The sequence below is a fragment of the Nelumbo nucifera genome, chromosome 2 (assembly GCF_055504915.1).
Source record: "Nelumbo nucifera cultivar China Antique chromosome 2, China Antique-T2T, whole genome shotgun sequence".
NCBI lineage: Eukaryota > Viridiplantae > Streptophyta > Magnoliopsida > Proteales > Nelumbonaceae > Nelumbo > Nelumbo nucifera.
In genome coordinates, this window is record NC_142650.1 from 55,488,388 (window position 1) to 55,511,405 (window position 23,018).

At 40.3% G+C, this 23,018-nt stretch overlaps 1 protein-coding gene across 7 annotated transcripts; it reads left to right on the plus strand.

Annotated features, from left to right (window-relative positions):
* The first annotated feature begins 357 nt into the window (after positions 1-357).
* LOC104586340 (SNF1-related protein kinase regulatory subunit beta-3-like) lies at positions 358-23,018 on the plus strand. 7 transcript variants are annotated; one of them, XM_088898753.1, is made up of 5 exons: positions 358-620; positions 990-1,120; positions 1,530-1,596; positions 22,080-22,175; positions 22,253-23,018. In XM_088898753.1, exons 4-5 carry the CDS (start codon positions 22,149-22,151, stop codon positions 22,574-22,576), a joined length of 351 nt encoding a protein of 116 aa, XP_088754879.1. In that variant the 5' UTR covers positions 358-620; positions 990-1,120; positions 1,530-1,596; positions 22,080-22,148; the 3' UTR covers positions 22,577-23,018. The 7 variants fall into 7 exon arrangements, with proteins under 7 accessions (XP_088754879.1, XP_088754877.1, XP_088754876.1 ...); XM_088898751.1 differs by lacking the exon at positions 1,530-1,596 and having other exon boundaries at positions 358-689; XM_088898750.1 differs by lacking the exon at positions 1,530-1,596.

Genomic DNA, 23,018 nt, shown 5'->3' on the forward strand with positions numbered 1-23,018 from the left:
AAGGTTGCTTTAATCACTTTTACCAACTTTTAAATCGTAGGATCTCTTTCTTTCAGTGGGCCCATTGAATGTCAAGCTTCCTGCCACGTGTCACGCGCACAAGTTGTATTTCTCACTTCCCAAAAAGCAGGGTATGTACGTCACGTTTGCGAGGAGCAGATTCATACACGTGGTGTCATTACTGATCAAAGCGCTCTAAAGTAAGAGATGCGAATTCCCGACTTTGCCCTGATGGTACCTACCTAAACAATTTCGTTCCTACACGTGGCTGACATAATTGGCGCGTAGATATATTCTCTTACTCGCGCGAGTAGAACACCGATCCTTTTCCCAAAAACAAGAAGACTTGCCAGAGGTGCCGGCTTTGCCTTTGCATGCTATCCCGCCTGTAAGCTAGAACTTGGTTCTCTCAGGATTCCTTTTTGTTTTGTTTTCCTTTTCACTTCCTAAATTGCCATTTTTGATTTGGGGAAATTTGTTTCTGGGTTCAATAATCTCTCTGATTGTGAAGGAGAAAACAGGCTTCGAGGAAGATTGGCGTGTGAGATTTGATTGTTCTTGAAGATTTTCTGTCTGGATTCTCTGGGCGAATTCTTCTAAGGGGGAAGGAAAGAGCATTGGTGGGTTCCTCAAATAACAAATAGTACTTGTTTAATTGCAGTCTATGTCATTTTTTCTTCTGCTTATTGGTAAGATTTATTCTGATTTTGTCTTTAATGGGTCATGTGATTTCACTCTTTTTTTCATTGTTTGGTTTTGAAAATTTGTATTTATTTTCCCCAAGTTACATTTCTAGTTTTTTTCTTATTTTTTTCTTACACCTCCTCGTTTGTTATTTAACTTGGTTTTGGTGTTCTTTTCCCACTTTTCTGGTTTTGAGAGATTTGATTGATATTTTATATTTACTGGGCAAGGTATAGATTGTTAACTATCTCTTTATTCTGTGGTCTTTTGATGGGTTGAATTTATTTTCATCTGGGTTTGCACAGTTTTGCAGATAAAACCTCTGGTATAAATATTTTCTTTGCTTCTGGGTTTTTTATATCTATATTTCTTCCGAAACGGGGAGCTAGCTGCTGATTGGTATCTGAAGGAGTAGAGTAGAGCCTGAGTCAATCAGGTTTGTTTTGTTTTCTCTTTAAAATATCAATCCTTAGGACATTACGTGGTTTAAATCTATGCTCTAAGATTTTCTACATTGTAGTCCTGGACTGTTTTTGGGATGTCTCTAATGTTTTCTACCAGGGTCTGGATTCGTTTCATAGGATATATAAATTTTACAATCTTCAAGGTTAGAAATTTTTTGTTGGGATTCATGTCAAATTTAAGCTATCCTGTGGTCCCTCTCAACTAGGCATTTATTTTTTTCTGTGAGAATTTAACTTTATAAGCAATTGCAAATCCACAATAACCACATTATAGCATGCAAATGTGGTTGGTGATAATAGCTAAGCTAATTTTATATCAGTGTGGAACTGTATCCTTGTTATGATGGTTGAAATGTTTGTACTGCAATATTTGGGTCATAGGTTTTCTCCCATAGACGATAGAACCTTCGGAAGGGAAAGCTTCAGAATGCTATGAAGAGACAATGCAGTATGTTTATATCAAATTTCTCTCTTGATGCAATGTCCATAGGAAATTTCTGTCACCGAAATTGGAAAAACCACAAAATTATGCATTAATTAGCAAATTGAAGGAGAATATGACTGATAAAAAAATTGAAAGATAACATACTAAATGATGGCAAAGGATTGAAAAAAATCATGCTTACAGTATTCTTGATCATGTGTGGCCCATCCCTCTAGGTATGTCATACAAAAATGAAAAGATAGCATCTAAAAAAAGTGCTTAGAAAGTAAATTGAATGTTGAGTTAATAATCTTCCCTTCTCTATTAATTTCTCTGAAAATTGAATAGCATGCTGTTACTGCATTTTTGAGATGTCCTTTTGTTAATCAAGTTATTGTTGGGGCTCACAACAACCACCCACGGGTTAAAACCACAGTATTTGAAATGAAGTGGCAACCAAGAAAATCCAATAGCAACAAAAATAACAAAATCCAAGCAAAGACAAATAAAAATAAGCACCACCAAGAACATAAAGGGTTTACATGGTTTGGCCTTACTGCCTATGACCATGGGAGAGACAAAAACTATTCTTCACTAAGAAAATGAGAAATTGTACGGGTACCTTGTGGCTTGCCACCCAAACCAACCCTTAACCTTTATACACCTATTCTCCCTTTCCTCTCTCAATGCAAAGAACAAAAACAAGAGAAAAAAACCCACTCTTACACCAAGAGCACCCTCCTTTTCTCAACTTCCCTTTTTTTTTTCTCTCCAACAAGAAAACGAGTAAACTTCTTTCTTTCTTCTCTCTCTAAACCCTACATACAAAAGAAACCTTTTATATGTAAAACCCACCTTAACCTAAGGATGGACCACACCAACCATTAGATTAAAAACTAATCCAACAGTTGAAAAAATAAGACACAACCCTAAGAATCTCTACCTTGGCTTATTTTTCAACCACCTTGGAGATCTACTATTTGCGCCTCCACCTATTTGCAAATACCACAAACATCCATTGGCCTTAAAAAGACACCACCAACTACACATAACCTAAATCACTCGGTCCTAACTCCACCTGATTCAGGCATAATTTTATGGAGATGCATTAGGGCTGCTGTCATTTGGACAGTCTGGGAAAAAAGAAATGCAAGACTCTTCAAAGATGAGGAGAGAAATCCCCTCTCTTTGACTCTTTGATTGTAGGTGGACTCCCCCCCCCCCCCCCCCCCCCCCCCCCCCCCCTACAAGCGTAGCGGAATTATTTAACCCTAGCCTTTTCCGATAACCAAAGAAGAAAGGAAGGGTGATGTGGAGAACAACGAGGGCAACTATCTTGTGGGTAGTGTGGGAAGAGAGAAATAATAGGATTTTCCAAGGGAAAGAAAAATCAGCTCTTAAAGTTATTGAAGGGATCACCATCAAGGCAATACATTGGTTGAAAACTCTTGACTTGTTCAAGGATGTCTCCATAGATGATTTGACTAGAGGCTGGAGTATTTTAGCAAGGTCTTCTACTTCATCACCTACCATGCAAGCAGTTTGGTCCCCTCCTTTGTAGTGTAATGTCAAACTGAACTTTGATGGCAGCTCTCTTGGGAACCCTAGACCCTTTGGAATAGGGAGTGTGTTTAGAGATGCGGAAGGAAAAATCCTAGCTTTCAACAGTTAGAAGTGGAGGGAGATTCAAAATTAGTAGTAGGTTGGCTGCAATCAAATAGTTTGGGAATGTGGTCCCTTAGACAACTTGTAAGGGAATTATTGAGCCTCACAAGGGAGCTGGGTGCACAAGTTTATTGGTCCAGGAGGTCAGCAAATGCTTTAGTTGACAACCTAGCAAAGCAAGGGGTGAATCATGAAGTTTTGTTTAGGGATGACTCTCTCAAAGCCGATACCTATGCAGTTATGGAAGGAGTCTAGAGAGCTAAGAAGATAAATATAAGAAAACTTATAATTGAAAGGGGACTCAGAGGTGGTGGTAGGGTGGCTGAATAAAGACAACAGTGGGTTATGGAATTACAACAATGAGAGGAGGAAATTTAGGTGGCTGGTTCAAGAGATGGAAGTCAAGATCAGTTGGGTGAAAAGATCAGCTAACTCTTTTGCTGATGGGTTAGCTAAACAAGGGGTGGAGAGGAAGTCTATGCTTTGGGCTCAGTTGTAACTCTTTTTTTCCTTTTTTGGGGGCTCAAGCCTTAGCTGGAAGATAAGAAAGTTTATATTCCCCTTTGTAATTATTTCTATGATTAATTAATGAAATGTGTTATTGATAAAAAAAAATTTTGTTTCGGGCAATGTTGTAAGTTGTTTTTTTTTTTTTGTTCAGGGGTCACCTTTCACTTTAGAAGGTGACAATTGTTCTTCTGGCTTTATCTAATGAAAGTTATCGTTTCCTATCCAAAAAAAAAAAAAAATGAGAGAAATTTGGAGGCACTCTTAGACTATATCCAGCTAAGGGTGATCCATTGGGTTAAGTCCCTAGAAGTGTTCTCTCTATTTTCCTTTGATGACTTAAAAAGGAAGTGTAGGGAAGTGGCCTATTCCTCTACATGGAAGAATAGAATAGTTTAGGTTTGGGAGCCACCTCCAGAAAGTTTCATTAAACCCAATTTTGATGGGAGCTGCTTTGGTAACCCAGGTCCTTCAGGCATAGGAGGGGTTTAGGGATAAAGAGGGAACTATCTTAGCTCTATTCTTAGGCCCTACCCTATTGCCCAAGGAGACTCAACCAAGGCTGAATTGTCTGCTATACTGGCTAAAGAATGACAAGAAGGCAACTTGGACCTACTGAGACTTGGGAAGAAAACTAAATGGCACCTAAGAGGCGTGGCAATATCCTTTCAGTGGGTTCCAAGGGCGGCTAATGGGATGGCAGACTCTTTAGCAAGGCAAGGGGTTGTAAGGAAATAGGTATTTTGGGCTTAGCTGTTTTAAGGAGAAAAAATGTTAACCTGATCTTGTGGGTAAGCATTGGGCAGGGAATGATTGCATAGGACTTAACTGTTACACATGCTCTAAGGGGTACTCACTCCTTGGTTGTATCACTTTCCTTATATTATTGTCTATATAATGAAATATTTTCTGTTACCTATAAAAAAAAACTCTAGAGAGGTACCTCAATTCTTCCTTTCTCCCAACAGGAACATTCCTCTCACCATCATCTGTACTAGAAACTTGTATCCCTTGTCTCCACCTTAATTGTGAAAGAGACTCTCCATGTGGCCACAACCTTGTAGATTTTGATTCCAACATCCCATTGAGGTCTTGGGAACCATTGTAATCTCAATCAGATGATACAACCCCTTGCATTTTTCTTCCTTTGTCAGGACCATACCATTGTGTGTGGTTTTCATGAACCCACCCGCAACAAAGACTTTGCAACCCTTGGAAACCAACTGGCTAAGTGATATTAGATCCCTATGCATTTTTGGGGCATATGTTACACCACCCAAAGTGTGAACCACTCCATCAAACATTTTGATTTTCACTATCCCAACACCTGTGATATCACACATAGATCCATCCCAAGGAGACGACACCCATCTTCCTCTCTTTGAACATATCAAAATATTCATCTTGGAGCAAACATGCATAAAACACCCAGTATCTAAAACCCACTCATTTGGAGAAAAATTGCACATATCTTCAGAGTCTATGAAAATGTCTCTATCATCATCTAGTGCAATTGCCACACTTCTAGATTCATCTCCACTCCTTTCTCATGCACGACAATCTCTCTTTATATGACCAAACTCCTTGCATTTGTAATACTGTACATTGCCCTTTTCCCTGACCTTGGATCTAGATTTGCCACTCTTAGATTCCTTGTCAGATGACTTTCTTTTCCGATTCATTCCTTGCATAACCAATGCAGAATCCTACCTACTCTCATGCTTGGGCTTCCTCCTAACCTCATTGGATAGAAGAGATGTGGTGATTTCTTCCAACTCCACCGTATCTTTCCTATACGACAACGTTGCCACCAAGTTTTCATATGAATTGGGAAGTGAGGTAAGAAGCGAAAGAGCCTTGTCTTCTTCTCCACCTTGACATCAACTTTTTCTAGTTGATCCAAGATATTGTTGAACACATTTAGGTGTTCTAGGAGATTCCCACCCTCTTCCATCTTCAGTCCATACAACTGCACTTCAAATATAACTTTGTGGTTAAGCTTTTCCCTAGATAAAGTTTCTTTAACTTCTTCCACAATTTTGGTGCAGAATCTTCCTCCATAATGTTAAACATAATGTTATCAGCCATGAGCAGTCGAATCATAGTAACATACCTTGACTCGATGTCCTCCCAATCAGCACCCTTCATGTTTTCTAGCTTCCCATCTTTTACCTCAACACTTTAGACAAGCCTTGTTGAACTAGGATGTCCTTCACCCTCCTTTTCCATAAGGTAAAGCTACCTTTGCCATCAAACCTCTCAATCTGGAATTAAGAACTTGTACCTTTTGTTGCCATTATCTTTTAAGCAATTTCATAAACACCTTGTAAACACCAACTTGGGAGCTTAATACCACTTTGTTGGGGCTAGACCTATTCATGGGCTGGGCTCAAGCTTGGTGTTAGTGTCGAGTATGTAGGGGTATTTCTGTCTTTATGCTTATGTTGAGGTTGCTGATGTGTAAGATTATGTTAGAACTAGTGTCCCTCACTTAAGTAGGGGCACATGTGTCTTTTCCATTATGTTAGTAATATAAAACACATTTGGTCGAATGGGAGAGGTAATCTTTCTCTCATTCGAACCAGAACTTTCTCTCCCTTTCTTCTCTTCTTTTCTTCTACTTTTTCTCTCTCTTTCTTTCTCCTTTCTTTTTCTTTCTTCTTGACTGTTATCGGACTAACAGGACTCAAGGGCAGGCCGAATCATAATATGGTATCAGAGCTCAACTAAGCAACTCAACTAGGGTTTTCTCTTGGTTTCTCTGCTATTAGTTGGAGATAAGGGAAAGGGCTGAAAAGGAGTGGTCACCCTCTTCCCTTGGAGGTTTCTATGCCTCCAGTTGTGTTGTTCGTGGTTGGTTGCTGTGGTTTCTAAGAAGTCCTCCCCTAATCGATGAAGAGAAGAGGGCTGATTCGTGTGGTCCAGTGGGTGTATTGTGTGGTCTGATTTTCGGGTGATTAGGTAAGAGATTTCTATGCAATTTTTTATTGTGAATCAAATAATAAGTATGTTTCAGATCGTATGGTGGGATTTCAAACTATAGTGTGCTAGGGTTTATGTTGTTTTCAGTATGATTCGAAGGGGGAGTGGTCCTCATACAGTGTGGTGAGATTTCAGGTAGTCGTGGGGTAGGGTTTGTGGTGTAAAGAGTGCAATCTTACCAGTGTGTGGTGTGGTCTAGTGTGCAGTGTTCCAAATTTAGCAACGGGAGACAGTAGTGATAGCAAGTCTAATGTGATGGTCCCTATTGACTACCTGAATGTTCAAATGACCTCCATTAAACTGAATGGAGAAAATTATGTACCTTGAGCTAAATTTGTAGAAGTTTTTCTTAAGGCAAAGAAGAAGGTGAAACACATAAGGGAAGAAAAACCCTCCATTGATTCTCATGAGTATGATGACTGGGAACAAGAGGATGCACAGATTATCACGTGGTTATGGAATAGTATGGAGCCCAAGATTAGTGTAAATTTCATGTTTCTTGACACTGCCAAAGATGTGTGGGACCATGCTAAGAAGTTGTATTTTAGCCAAGACAATACAACTAGAGTTTATAAGCTGTATCAAGAATACTTTAATCTGCAACAGGGCAATTAGAGTCTTGAGGAGTACTATGCTAGTATGAGAAACATTAGTAATGAGTTGAATGTTTATCACCCCCTGACTTCTGATGTCAAAATTTAGCAATAGTAGAGAGAACAACTTGATGTGACTCGATTTTGGGTGGGGCTAAAATCTGAGTATGAACCAGTGTGGGCTCAGATACTAGGAGGATCAACTCTTCCTTAGAAGAGGTGTTTGCTCGACTTAGGAGGATTTCCATTGGATCTACTGAGAACTCTAGTGCTTTTGATAGATTAGCCTTTGCAGTATCGAGGGGCTGTGGTGTTAGAGGTGGAGCTCGGGGAGCTCAGTCTGGCCGTGGTGGTAGCAGTGGACCGATATATGGCCGGAGTGGTGGTGGTGGACCTACATATAACCGTGGTGGTGGTCGTATTGGAGGTAGAGATTTAGGGGGAGCCCGTGGTAGAGGACGTAGTTCGGGTCCGAGGTGTACTCACTATGGTATGGATGGACATAACATTAATTATTGCTATGACTTGCATGGTCCACCCTCAACTTGGGCCAATCATGCCATGACTAGTGACAACAGCTTCAGACAGGAGAGTCGTTCAGCTGATCAGATGCTTCCTACATCCACAGATGTTCCCGGGAAGGAGATGATGAGTGTCCCTCGTGATGAGTACGAGAGGTTTGTCCAAGCCACATCTCAGCAAAACACGACCACTCTCGCACACTCAGGTATGGCTTGTCTGGCATCCACACCCAATCCCTGGATTATTGACTTTGGAGCATCCGATCACATGACTGGAACTCCAGGTGTGTTTTCTTCCCTCTCTCATTACTCAACATCACAATCTGTTACCCTTGCTAATGGCTCCACATCCTCCATTTGTGGTGTTGGAAGTGTTAACATGACCCCCTTACCTTTATCCTCAGTTTTGTATGTCCCTAAATTTCCGTTTAACCTTATGTCTATTAGTAAGTTGACCAAGTCACTCAATTGCTCTATTACTTTTTACCCTTCTTCGTGTGTTTTTCAGGATCTCAGGACGGGGATGAAGATTGGTGGAGGGCATGAAGCTAGTGAATTGTATTATCTTGATGGTGGTGGAAAAACATCAACAACTCTCCAGTCATCTCTCTCCTCTCTAGTGCCACTGTCGATTTGGTCATCCCTCGCTGAAAGTTTTGAAGTCTTTGGTTCCTTCGTTGAGTCAACTTTCTGTTTTGGACTGTGAGTCGTGTCGGTTGGGGAAACATCATCGTGTTCCCTTTAGTCCTAGGGTTGATAACTGTATGTTGAGTCCTTTTTCTTTGGTTCATTCAGATGTTTGGGGTCTTATAAAGTGACATCATACAATGGATATAAATATTTTGTCATTTTTGTTGATGATTATTCAAGGATGACGTGGCTCTATTTAATGAAAGAAATGAGTGAATTGTTTACCATTTTCCAAAAATTTTATGTTGATTCGCAACCAATTTGGTGTTCACATTAAATTTTTTCGTTCCAATAAAGGCCGTGAATATTTCTCTTCATCATTTCAAGAATACTTGGATTAACATAGCATTATACATCAGACTTCATGTACCTACACCCCACAACAAAATGGGGTGGCTGAGAGAAAGAATTGTCATCTTTTGGAAACAGCTCGATCTCTCATGCATCACATGAATGTTCCCAAACTCTTTTGGAGTGATGCGGTGCTTACTTCTTGCTTCTTAATTAATCGGATGCCCACGTCTATCCTTAATGGTCATTCCCCATTCACTACTTTGTTTCCTACCTTGTCTCTGTTTCCTCTTTCTCCTCGAGTTTTTGGGTGTGTCTGCTTCGTCCATAATCTGGGCCCCGGGAGGGACAAGTTAGATGCACGATCCATTAAGTGCATCTTCCTTGGCTATTCTCGTACTCAGAATGGGTATAAGTGTTATCATCCTAGCTCTCGACGTTCCTTTGTGTGTGCTGATGTTACCTTCTTTGAGTCTACTCCGTTTTTCTTGGGGTTCGGTGATGTTTCTTCCTCCTCATCACCTCCTCCTCTTCCTCTTCCAGTTGTGGATTTTGTTCCTTTTGTTCCAGCTGTGACCAAGTCCTTGCCTCTGGTGCCACCACCTGTTGAACGACCACTTATCCGTCAAGTGTATACACATCGTCCACATGTACCGGCTGCTCCTCCTTTAGCTCCATCAACGTCGACAGATCTGGCAGTTGTCCCCACACCAGCCCCACCGTCAGTATCTGATCTTAATCTTCCCATTGCCTTGCGGAAAGGTAAACACACTTGTACCCTTCATCCTATTTTTAATTATATTTCACTCACCTTTCCACTTCCCATTGCCAGTTTATCTCTTTGTATCCTCTGTTGTTGTCCCTAAGGATGTCTAGGAAGCCCTTGCCTCTCAAGGATGGCACTGTGCAATGGAAGAAGAACTCTCAGCTCTAATTCATAATCATACTTGGGAACTCACCACTCTTCCTCCTGGGAAGCAGGTTGGTTGTAAGTGGGTTTATACTGTTAAGTAGTTATCTGATGGTAGTGTAGAGTGGCTAAAAGCTAGACTGGTTGCAAAAGGGTACTCTCAAACCTATGGTATTGATTACATAGAGACCTTCTCCCCGGTTGCTAAGATTGGTTGGTTCGTGTTGTGATCTCTCTTGCTGCTATGTATGATTGGCCCCTCTATCAGTTTGATATCAAGAATGCCTTCTTGCATGGTGATTTGCTCGAGGAGGTCTATATGGAGCAACCATCGGGGTTTGTTGCTCAGGGGGAGGATGGTAAGGTATGTAGACTAAAGAAGGGCATTTATGGGCTTAAACAGTTTCCTCGAGCATGGTTTGGTAGGTTCAGTGAGGTGGTAAAGAAGTTTGGTATGAAACAGTGCTAAGTTAACCATTCAGTCTTCAGTCATGATTCTCGGGCAGGAAAGATTCTATTGGTAGTGTATGTAGATGATATTGTTATTACTGGGAATGATAAAATGGGCATTGATAGGTTGAAGACTTTTCTGTAAGAACATTTTCAGACAAAGGACCTTGGTAAATTGAAATATTTCTTGGGGATAGAAGTAACAAGGTTTAAGTATGGCATTAACTTGTGTTAGAGGAAATATGTTATTGATTTGCTGGAAGAAACAGGTTTGTTAGGTGCTAAACCAGCTGAAACACCTATGGAAACAAACACTAAGCTGAGCAGTGATATGGGTGAAGTGTTTGAAGACCCTGCCAGATACCGACGACTTGTAGGTAAACTGAACTACCTAACCATTACTCGGCCAGACATTTCATTTGCGGTTAGTGTGGTAAGTCAGTTCATGCAGAAACCTCTGGTTCCTCATTGGGATGCGGTTCTAAGAATTGTGAGATATTTAAAGGGGGCTCCTGGTCATGGTTTGATATACAAAAGTGGTGAAAAACTTGAGATAAAAGGATATATTGATGCTGATTGGGCCGGTTCTATGTCTGATAGGAGATCTCCCACAGGTTATTGCACTTTTCTTGGGGGTAATCCGGTGACATGGAAAAGTAAGAAGCAGACAGTTGTGGCGAGAAGTAGTGCGGAGGCAGAATATAGAGCTATGGCACATACTACTTGTGAATTAGTGTGGCTAAGGAACCTTCTATAGGAGATGGGATACAATGTTAACACTCCAATGAAGCTCTACTGTGACAATCAGGCTGCAGTTCATATTTCTTCTAATCCGGTGTTTCATGAAAGAACCAAGAACATAGAGGTTGACTGTCACTTTGTGAGAGAGAAGGTGCTGAGTGGAGTGATAGACACTGCATATGTTAACACAGGGAACCAGTGGGTAGACTTATTCACTAAAGGGTTGAGTTGGGGAAGAGTGGACTACATATGTAACAAGCTGGGATTATATGATATATACTCACCAGCTTGAGGGGGAGTGTTAGTGTCGTGTATGTAGGGGTATTTCTGTCTTTATGCTTATGTTGAGGTTGCTGGTGTGTAAGATTATGTTAGAACTAGTGTCCCTCACTTAAGTAGGGGCACATGTGTCTTTTCCATTATGTTAGTAATATAAAACACATTTGGCCGAATGGGAGAGGTAATCTTTCTCTCATTCGAACCAGAACTTTCTCTTCCTTTCTTCTCTTCTTTTCTTCTACTTTCTCTCTCTCTTTCTTTCTCCTTTCTTGTTCTTTCTTCTTGACTGTTATCAGACTAACAGGACTCAAGGGCAGGCCGAATCATAATACTTGGCTTTTGCTAAAATTCGAATGGGCCCAGCCCGAAGCCTGAGCCTGACAATATGTAAAGCCAGGCCCGTGAATAGGTGTAGTTAGGGCTCACAATAACCACCCACAGAATAAAACATTAAAACCACAAAGTATTTGAAATGAAATAACAACCAAGAAAATTCAATAGCAAAAAAATAACGAAATCAAAGCAAAGTCAAATAAAAACAAGTACCATCAAGAATGCAAAGGATTTATGTGGTTCGACCTTACCGCCTATGTCTAGAGGAGAGATGAAAATCGTTCTTTACCATAAAAGGAAATGAGAAACAGTACAGGTACCTTGTAGCTTGCAACATCTCTCAAGAGCACCTCTTTCTCTCAACTTCTCTTTTCTTTTCTCTCCAACAAGAAAAAGAGCAAACTTCTTTTCTTCCTCTCTCTCTAAACCCTACATACAAAAGGAACCTTTTATATTTAAAACCCACCTTAGCCTAAGGATGGACCACACCAACTATTAGATTGAAAACAAATCCAACGATTGAAAAAACAAGACACAACCCCAACAATTGTTTCATTAAGGGAGGTCTACCCTTGACCAACACATTTGGAAAATCCACCTGTTTGGACAGTACTCAATTTGTTCCTTCTTTAGGGCTCTTGTATCAGACCCTCACGATACTATGTTCCCCACTAAGAAGATTTGGAGTTCCATTATTCCCTCAAGAGTGCCCCTTTTTGTGTGAGAAGTTTGTTTGGGGAAGAATCAAAACATGTGATATAATTCAAAAAAGAAAGGAAAAATGTGGATCTCACCTCACATATACATTATGTTCTTATGAGATGGAGAATCGGCTGAACTTCTCATTCACTGCCCTAAAACTAGACAGCGGCACAATTTTCCCAACATGATTGGCTATAGTTGGGGTTGCCCCAAAACATATAATTGACCATTGGTGGCAGTGGTGAGGGGGGCCTTGGCAGTAGAGGGAAAATCTACTGGGGAACTGTTACCCATGCTGTAATGTTGGGTGCCTGGGAAGAGAGAAATATAATAATTTTTAAAAACAGACTTACTCTCTTGTGAGGTTTTGGAAGCACACATCCTTCATTTGTGCAACTCTCGGGTGCTTAACTCAGTAGTTTTCAAAGGCTTCTTGATGGGAGACCTCCTTAGAAACCTGATCGAGATTTTGCACTCTACTTGACATCTACCCAGGTGGAGGAGGCAGAGATAAGACTCAAGTTTGATGGTGGCTCCCTGATTAACCCTGGTAAGGCAGGTATTGGAGGTGTGATCCTGAGGGATAGTAGTATTTGATGGGCCTTCAGTGAGCCATTTGGGTTTTCTGGTTCTACAAAAGCAGAAGTCTTGGCTGCCTTAACTGGGCTCTGAGCTTCTAGACAGCTGGGCCTGTCATCCTTATCTATTGAAGGTGACTCGGCAAACACTATCAACTGGTTGGAGAAGGGGAGTGGTCCTTGGAGGCTGGCTCACTTTTATCCAAATGGAATATTCTCAAACTCTTGGGGAGGAAAACATCTTTCATTAAATTAGGTTCTAAACCACTGTATCATTGTAATGGAAAAGAACTCTTTGATCATTTTGTCCACTTGAAGGGGGACCTGCTAAATTCTTGAGTAGATCACTAAATATGGCAATGCCACTGCAATTATCTTCCCAAAACTGGACCCTAGATTCATCCTCTACCTTAATTTTACTAAGTCACGTGCTCTCTAATCTTTTTTAATTGCTTTCTAAGAAGCTGAACCATTGGAAAAGTTAACTGTCCTCAACATCTACATCCATGCTGACCTTCTTATTTTACCACCACTAAGGCACCAACTACCCTTTCCTATGGAGTGGATTCCTTCACATGGAAGTTTCCACAGCCACTTGACTGGGAGAACTTCATCGATGAGCCTCAATATTACCAGAAAATTTCAGGACTATTTGGTCTAGCTACTCTTGCATTTATACACCATTTACTAGGCTCTTGGCATGAAGCTTCTTTTAACATTCTGATTATTCTCCAAGTTATGGCATTGTTAGAAAGGATGTCATGGAAATGGCATTCAATGAGTTTAAAACTTTGATTTTCCAAGTGATCACTTATCTATCTGTCTATCTATATTCTCACTTTTACTATATATTTCTTGTCCTTATTATATATGGAATTTAATATCTATCTATGGCCATGCCATGATTTCTAGAGGCCTATGTGTTTTACACTTGTGGTTTATCTGAATAGATAGCATTGGCCATACCAGGGGTATAGTGATGTGCTACATCTTTCTAAAACCCAATCATTTAAGAGATTCGGGATGAAAAACCCATATCCACTTGATGAGATGGAACTTTCTTCTATGAGCTCTTACCATTCTAGATAAAATCCTTCAGGATTTTTATCATTTTATGACGATACGCCTTCTTTAACTTAGCACATCACCTTGCTACTGTTATGAATTACTGTCAAGGAACTGTTCAACCTAAAAGCTTAAGCTTTTAGGTGAGGTCCCTGAATAGGTTATTATTCTCTAACATGCCCCTCATTGAAATTTAATTAGTTATAATGGGGGAGGTGAGGATCAAACACTAGACCACTTGGTCAAACAGGCTCTGATACCATGTCAAAGAACTGTTCAACCTAAAAGCTTTAAGCTATTAGGTGAGGTCCCTGAATAGGTTTTTGGTCTCTAACAATTAGAAGGTATGAAGTGATGCCATCTGCTTATACTGTAACCCAAGGTGCAAATACTGTGTGCATCAGAAAGTGCTTCAGCATTCACCAATTAGCTCTCTTTCCATCCTAATTTTTTTTTTCACATGTGCTATCCACTTCAATTTTAGAGTTTGGAGTAGGGACTATATAAATGCAGAGGCCAAGAAATTGGTTGGGAGCATTGAATTACATTATACCATGATTAGATGATGTTTTCTGTAAACAAAGTGAAGTGATATTGAAGCACTGGAGGAATATAGTGAGATGTATTCCAGTAATATTTTATATGGATGTCCATGGAAATGAAAACGTGTTGTGGAATTATTAAGAAATATGTTAATTTTTAAATCATGTTCAGCAATTACCAATTAGCTTTCTTTGGAAATTGGAAAGTCTATTCTAAAATTTTCTTCACATAAATGATGCCATCCACTTCAATTTTAGAGCTTCAAATAGGAACTAAATAAAATTGGTTGGGGGCATTGAAGTGCACTAAGCGATATGAAACAAATGACCTTCATTGCCACATTGGGAGGTGTATGGTTACAATGAAACAATGGAGGATTTAACTTTTAACTCCATCACAGTCAGAAAGTATACAGTTGGTGGAGGTAGGCAACTAACCTCTACAAATTTCTATGGTTATGGTGTTACATGGGGCCAAGAAGGGGTGTCCACTTAGGGATGATCATGGGCGAGTCCAGGCCTGGTCTGGGTTTAGGTGTGTGTCTGTGGGTATATTATTTCTATATATAAATATTTCCTTCTGGTCTAGGCCAGGAATGAACAACCCCTAGTGTCCAGAACCATACAATGCTTGAACTGGAGGACCCGACGGAAGAGGACATATTTAATGATCCAAGATCGGAGGTTTTTGAGATAGTAGCATATCCGTGTTTAGTGCAACAATGGGAGCAGCAACATGGGATCATCTTGAAGGCAGTAATTGGGGGAGGTGGAGGTTTCAAAATAGGTCTTATCCAAACTGATGGGGTTTAGGTAGGGAGTAATTGGGAGTGAGGGGAGCTCTTCCAGGCAGTTGAACATGATACACTGGTGGAAAGGGGCCTTACAAATGCAAGACAGAGGAAGGGCAAGGGAGGTATCAAGGGAACTTAAAAAGGGCAAGGGAGCTTACAATCATTGATTCCTGAGATGATGGTCAAAATTGTATCCTCAAATGTCTGGGAATTGGTACTTAGAAGTACACTTCTAAGTATTTAGGAATTTCTGAAGTCTATGACCTTGTGATTTGGTTTGTCCTCTAGCAAATAGGACTGAAGGAGGAATAACCATTTTCTGGGATTCAAGGATTACCAAGTGGGAAGTTTTTCTTATCTATCAAAAAAAAAAAAGTGGGAAGTTTTTCTTAATCGGTGGTAATGAGAATGGAAGATGACTTGCAAGTACTATCACAGCCCACACAATCCAGATGAGGAGGCAGAGTGACTTGAAGGATGCTAGACCCATCAATCTGGTTGGCAGTTTCTAAAAGATATTTAATAAGATGTTACACTCAAGGATTTTTTTTTTGAAGATGCTACCCTTAAGATTGAACAAGGTATTCTTGTCTGTATTTCAATCTCAAGGAACTTTTGTCCTAGATAGGCAAATACTGGATGAAGGTTTAGTTGCAACTGGATTGATTGACTCTAGAAATTGGAGTGGCACATCTGGGTCCTTTGCAAGATGGATATGGAGAAGTCTTATGGCCACATAAGTCCGAACTTGATAATGTCCTTGGAAGAATGAATTTTGGGAGAAAATGGCAAACCCAGATGAAAGTCTGTATAATCATGCCCAAAATCTCTATTCTTCTAAATGGTAGCAAAACAGGTTTCTTCTAAAGTTCAAGGGGTGTCTGGCAAGGGGATCACTTGCCCCCCATATTAATATTTATGTGGCCAAAGCACCTGCCAGAACGATACATAAAACTATACCGGAGGTTTTACGATAAATGGATAAGAAAATAGAAATTCTTTATTACAATTTGTAGATGACATGTTTTTCTCAAATGCTTTGGAGCAGCTGATGTATCTCAGATATGTATTCCAATGGTTTCTCTTTTTATGTTTAGTTGTTTTTTACTGTTTCAGTGATGTCTCATCACCAGAGTTTCTATCTTTTATTTTCTTTTGAATAAATTTCCATTTACTATCAAAGAATAGTTATTAAATGGTTTGAAGGGGTATGGTTTTCTCTAAAATCCTAATACGCTCAAATCCTTTGTTTTTGTAATCATTTATTTGCTTTTCCTACATAAAAATATACTAAGATGTGAAATTGTGAATGCTAAGATGGATGAGTGGAAAAACCAGAAAGGATAGGATTAGGAGTAATAAAATGTGAGAAACTAGACTAAGATTGGTTTGGGCACATGCATAGAAGACCACCAGCTGCACCAGTTAGAAGAAGTGGTTTGTTACACATTGAAGGGGCTAGAAGAGCTTGGGGTAGACCAAAAAGGACATGGTAGAAGTAGTAAGAAATGATTTAAACACTAACAATTTAACAGTGGATATGGCTTTAAATAGAACAGATAGAACAGATTGGCGAAACAGGATTCGTGTAGCTGACCCCATATAGTTGGGATAAGGGCCATAAGGCATGGATTATGATAATGATGAAGCAAAGTGGGTGGGGAAGAGATAATGTGCTTTGCCCTCCCCATTTTAGTATAAATTAACTTCATCCGTCAATCTAGTTTTAGACCTGTTCATAGGTTGAGTTCAAGCCGAGCTCATACTAGTGTTGGCTCAACGAAGCTATTTTAAATCTTTTCCTTTTTGTTAGAAGAATGGGGTAGTGACTAGTGAGGTATTTAGCTGGAAGACCTGAATTAATTTATGATTCTGCATCTGCATTTTTTTATTCTATTTGCATTAATGTGCAGTGTAGTGTCTGGAAAATTTTCCCTAGCTAGACATGTGGTTTTTGATACCTGGGTATCTCTATCACAGAGTTGTAAGAGTATTTATTTATACAGGATTTTCATGTAGTAGGATCACAATGAATAACCATAAGATGTTACCTATGTGATACCCAAACACAGATACTGACATGGACATGGTGGGTTATGGGGATAGAACTCCATTTTCCAATATTCTGGACACGGATATGGATATCACATATAATATGCTTATTTCTATTATCTAGTTTTTGAAGCTAAGCTTGATTTCTTAAGGTTTATGTCTTGCCAAATGATTTGTTAAAACATACCATTTTACATATTTTAATAGTGTTGATGCTATATAGAGTATATCTACAAGTGGTTAATGCAGTATTTAATCTTGTATCAGGTGCATATCCTGCCCAACATTGGTACACTAGTCATGTACAATTATCTAGGTATTATAGGATATTACTGTATCGTAGTTGGTATCTAGTATATGAATAGTAAAGGATTTGTTTATAAAAAAAAATGGTAAAAGAATCCCTTAATATTGTATAAAAATTTCTTAATTTTATGATGATAAAAGAATAATTTCTTATTTTTTGAGACATTTTTGTTTCTTCAGCTGTATTTATTCCCCTGACATGGGGAGAATAACCAAATTCCTCATTGAGCCTCTCTCTTTGCGAATCCAAGCATGTTTTAATTTCTCTAGTGCGTCTTGCTGGTTGCTCATGATTTTTGGATGTTTTTTATGTTACTTGAGGTGGATAGATTTGTCATTGGCTTCTCTATTGCACCTAGACCTGTTCATGGGCTGGGTCAGGCCGGGCTCGGGCCGGGCTTTCACTTGTCATTAAGGGAAATATGCTAGGCCCAAGCCCGAGCCCGGCCCTGATAAAAAGCCCGAAGCCCGAGCCCGAGCCCGAGCCCCAAGCCCGACCTAATAAAAAAAAAATAATTTTCCCATTCAAATTAGAATTAAAAATTCAGATAGTTTTTTTTTTCCTACTTAAATGAACAATGGGCCTACAAGATGGTTTTTTCCCCCTTTCTTTTATATTTTAAAACACAGTTTTACATTCTTAAATCAAAAAATTTATTCAAATGGACATAATCACATTACTCACTTTAAGTCTAATATTAGGTTGGGCCGGGCCGGACTATTTTGACAAAACCCGAGCCCGGCTCGAATTTATTGTGGGCTGGGCTTTTTGGCCCGAATTTAAGCCCGCGGGCCTGTAACCATGTTCAAGCCCGTCCGGGGGCCGGGCCGGGCCACCCGACCCATGAACAAGTCTAATTGCACCAATAGCATCACTTTTTTTTTGGGTCCCCAAAATTCACCAATAGCATCATATCCTTCTGGATTGAAGCTATAATCGTGTCAAATATTTCTAATTTCCAGGGTTTACTAACAAAGTGAGGGAGTGGTGGCATGAGTGTAACTCGTCGGTGGAGTGGGAGGGGATAAAATTCCATAAGAAACTACAATTCTTGAAAGCAAGAATTAAGGAGTGGAACTTGATGGAGTTCGGGAGGACAGAAGAAAGAAAGGGAGACTTGATGAAGAAGATTGAAAGCCTTGACTTTAAAGAGGAAAGGGGAGAATTTGGAGAGGAAGACAATGACCTCAGGAGAGAATTGAGAAGACAGTTAGAGGATTGCCTGCACAAGGAGGAAATTAGCTGGAGGCAAAAATCTCAGTGTAAATGGTTGCAAGAGGGAGATAGAAACACTAGGTATTTCCACTCTCTAGCAGATGGCAGGAGAAGGAAGAACTTTATCTCCAAATTGGTAGTAGATGGAGTTGAGTTAGTACAGCAAGAGGAGATTGCCAGGGCCTGTGTGGAGCATTTCAAATCTATTCTAAGAAGGCCTGTGAGTAGAAGGGTGTGGGTAGAAGGTTTGGATTGGCCAGATGTAGGGGTGGAGAACAGGAGAAGGATGGAAAGAAGCTTTAATATAGAAGAGATCAAGGAGGCTGTGTTTTCTATGGATAGAACAAAAGCTCCAGGGCCGGATGGGTTTACAATGGCTTTTTATCAGGATTGTTGGGATATTTTGAAAGATGATCTCTTGCGGGTGTTTGAAGAGTTTTTCAGGAGAGGAATTGTCAATCCGGGTGTGAACTCTACATTTATAGCCTTAATTCCCAAAAAGAAAGATGCATCCCACCTGAAGGATTTTAGGCCAATAAGTTTGGTGAATAGCTTGTACAAGATCATTGCAAAAGTGTTGTCTTTGAGGCTGAAGAAGGTAATTCCGGATATCATTGAACACTATCAAGGAGCTTTTGTGAGTGGAAGACAAATTACAGACCAGATTTTAACTGCTAATGAGAGTGTGGAGAACTTTAAGAGGGATAAGAAGAAGGGAGTGGTCTGTAAGCTGGACTTGGAAAAGGCTTATGACTTGGTGGTGTAAGTGGATCATGGGCTGTGTCCGGAATTGTAATTATTCAGTGTTAGTGAATGGGATAGTGGTAGATTTCTTTCCAGCCAGTAGGGGTATAAGACAAGGAGACCCCCTTTCTCCATTCTTGTTCATTTTAATTGCGGAGGTTTTGGGGAAATTGATTTACAGAGCAAATTCTAGGGGGCTCATTAGAGGCTGGAGGGTTGGGAGGATGGAAACCCCCCTCACACATTTACAGTTTGCTGATGACACGATTCTGTTTTGTGAATGTGGTAATGTGAGGTTTATCAGGAATTTAAAGTCGGTGATACAACTGTTTGAGCAACTGTCCAACTTGAAGGTTAACCTTGGGAAAAGCTGTGTAGTGGTGGTGAATTTGGAGGAGGGAGAGATCAGGGAGAGTGCTGAAGTGCTGGGGTGTGAAGTCATGGGGTGGCCTCTGAACTATTTAGGATTACCATTAGGTGATAATCCCAAGAGAGAGAGCTTCTGGAACCCGGTGATGGAAAGGTTTGAAAAAAGATTGGTATCCTGGAAAAAGAATTACCTCTCTCTTGGCGGGAGAATTACTTTAATTAAGGCCACGCTTGCTAACTTACCCATTTTCTTCATGTCGGTGTTTAAAATCCCAGTGAAGATTGCTAACAGATTAGAGAAGTTAATGAGAGATTTCCTGTGGGAGCCGGGAGAAGAGAAGAGGGATCATAGAGTTAGCTGGGAAATAGTGTGCAGGAGTAAGTCGTGTGATGGTTTGGGGCTTGGGAGTATTAGGCGAAGGAATATGACTCTGCTGGGGAAGTGGTTGTGGAGGTTTCCTTTGGAGAAGGAGAAGCTATGGGCTAGAATAGTGGCAAGTATTCATGGGCTGGAGCAAAATGGATGGGACGCTGGAATCAGAGCTAGGATCACAAGCAATTCTCCTTGGAAAGCCATTCATGACCTGCTACCATTTTTCATTCATAATATCAGGTTTGACTTGAATTCCGGTAATTCCATAAAATTTTGGGAACAAACTTGGGTGGGGAGCGCCCCTCTAAAGGATCAATTTCCGTCTTTGTACGCTCTTTCTGATTTGAAAAATGAGCCGATCTCGTCTTTCACCACCCCGTCCTCTTCCACTTCTGGGATTGGGTGGAACTTGGGTCTAAGAAGGGATTTGAGGGATTTAGAGTTCGACTATATTTCGAGCCTTTTTGCAATTCTTGATAACGTTGTCTTAGACCCCACTAGGGCGGATTCTAGAATTTGGACACCTAACCCCAATGACATTTTCTCTTGTGCTTCTTTCTTCAAAGTCTTAAGTCAGTCCACCAGTCCTACCCTGTCCCCTTTTCCTATTGGTGAGGTTTGGTGCAGAGCTATACCTCCTAGGGTTGGTAGTTTTTGTTGGGAAGCTTATCTGGAAAGAATCAACACTGGTGATCTACTCCAAAAGAAGAGACCCAGTACTTGCTTGTCACCTCAATGGTGTGTTCTGTGCAAAGCAGACGGGGAGACTGGTTTTCACCTAATGGTGTCGTGCCACTTCGCGAGGTCGTTGTGGGATTGGGCTTTCTCCTTGTTTGGATGCAGCTGGAATCCCCCATCAGACATGCAGGGCCTTTTCGCTCCCTCCTTCAGGTGGCGGTTAAAAAGGGGAAGGACAATGTGGAGAGGACTAAGGGCTGCAGTATGTTGGACACTGTGGGAAGAAAGGAACTCCAGGATATTCTCAGAAACTCAGAGAGGGACAGCAGATTTGAGGACTATCATTTAGGGCGGTACAGTGGCTGAAATCTCTGGAAATATTCACAGATTACACTGTGGATGACATGTTGAGGAAGTGGGGTGAAATTGCAAGTTGCACGCAGACCAAGTCAGTAATGAGTGTGGCTTGAACCCCCCCACCTAGTGGATTCTTGAAATTAAACTTTGATGGATGCAATAGGGGAAACCCGGGACAATCAGGGATCGGGGGTGTTTTTAGAGATGAAAATGGGGTCATCTCTGCTATGTTCTCAGGCCCAATTGGAGTGGGTGACTCCTTTAGAGCTGAGATATGTGCAGTTATGGAAGGAGCCCGTAAAGCTAAGGAATTGAACATTAAGAAACTTATAATTGAAGGGGATTCAGAGGTGGTGATAGGGTGGCTGACCAAAGAACAAAATGATCTTTGGAAGTATAACAATGAGAAGAGGAAATTCAAATGGCTGGTGCGGGAGATGGAAGTTAGACATGTTGGATTAAGAGATCAGCTAATTCCCTAGCTGACGGTTTAGCAAAACAAGGGGCAGAAAGGGATTCCTTGTTTTGGGCTAAGTTGTAATGTTAGTGTCCTTGTATCTTTGTATTTTCTTCTTTCCTTTCTTGAAGTTCTTTGTAACTCTTGGAAGATAAGTGTGTTTGTCTTCCACTTGTAAATTTTCTACTGATGAATTAATGAAAGTGTTATTGATAAAAAAAAAATATTTCTAATTTCCTACTTGTTGTTCTGTCTTGTTCTTTTCTTTCTGTTGTTTTGAAATGCTCATGGAAGGAATTCTTCCCTTTTCAGGCTTGTTGACATTAGTGCTGTCCACCATTGATGATTTGTTAGTCCTAAAAGTGTTTCTCCTGTATCAACATGGATAACACATATGGTGAAGATCAGGTAAGCGATGAATGGATATAATTTCCCGATTGTTATTGGATCACCTAAACTTTATGATCTAAACACCACTGATGCAGGATGAAGTAAGTGTGGTGGGTTTTGAAGTTCCCCGGTCACCCGATTTAAGTTACAACAACCCGTACCCCGGAAATGAAGATGAAGCAAGGGACCCACCTCTTCTCCCTTCCCACTTGCAACACACTTTGCTGAGCTTTCCAACAACCAGAGATGCATCTGGTGCACTTCCTTTACCACAACATGTGATTCTCAATCATCTCTACATTGAGAACAGGGAGAGCCCACGATCAGTAGTGGCCCTTGGAATAACTCATCGCTTTCGTTCGAAATTTGTCACAGTTGTGCTTTACAAACCAATTCAAAGAAGGGGAAGTACAAGTTGAGGTGTGTTTCATATTTCCTTTTAATAGGGCTTGTTTTGTCCTCATTTATGATGGGAAGAGTTTTGATAGAACTTACAGGAGATAATAGCCAAGGTTGTTTATCTTATACTTGGCTTTGGTGCCAAGTTCTGATAGAACTTAGGTTAATATTATTGGCTTTGATGCTTATCTTATACTTGATTCTTCCAAGGAGTAGCACAAAGGGTAGTAGAATTGCAATATATTTACAAAGATGTCTCCTCCATGTTTTCTTTAATTGGGAGGAGGGGCTTGTTCACGAGTTCATATGGAATTATTGAAATGTATGCAAGTATACACAACAAGAACTTGGCAGATAGAGGATGCATGATTGAAAACTTCTACATATTCTCATGTCATTTGACCTCACATCAGTTGGCAATATATAGATCATGCAAGTGTGCCCTATGTGGGCTAGTTTCAA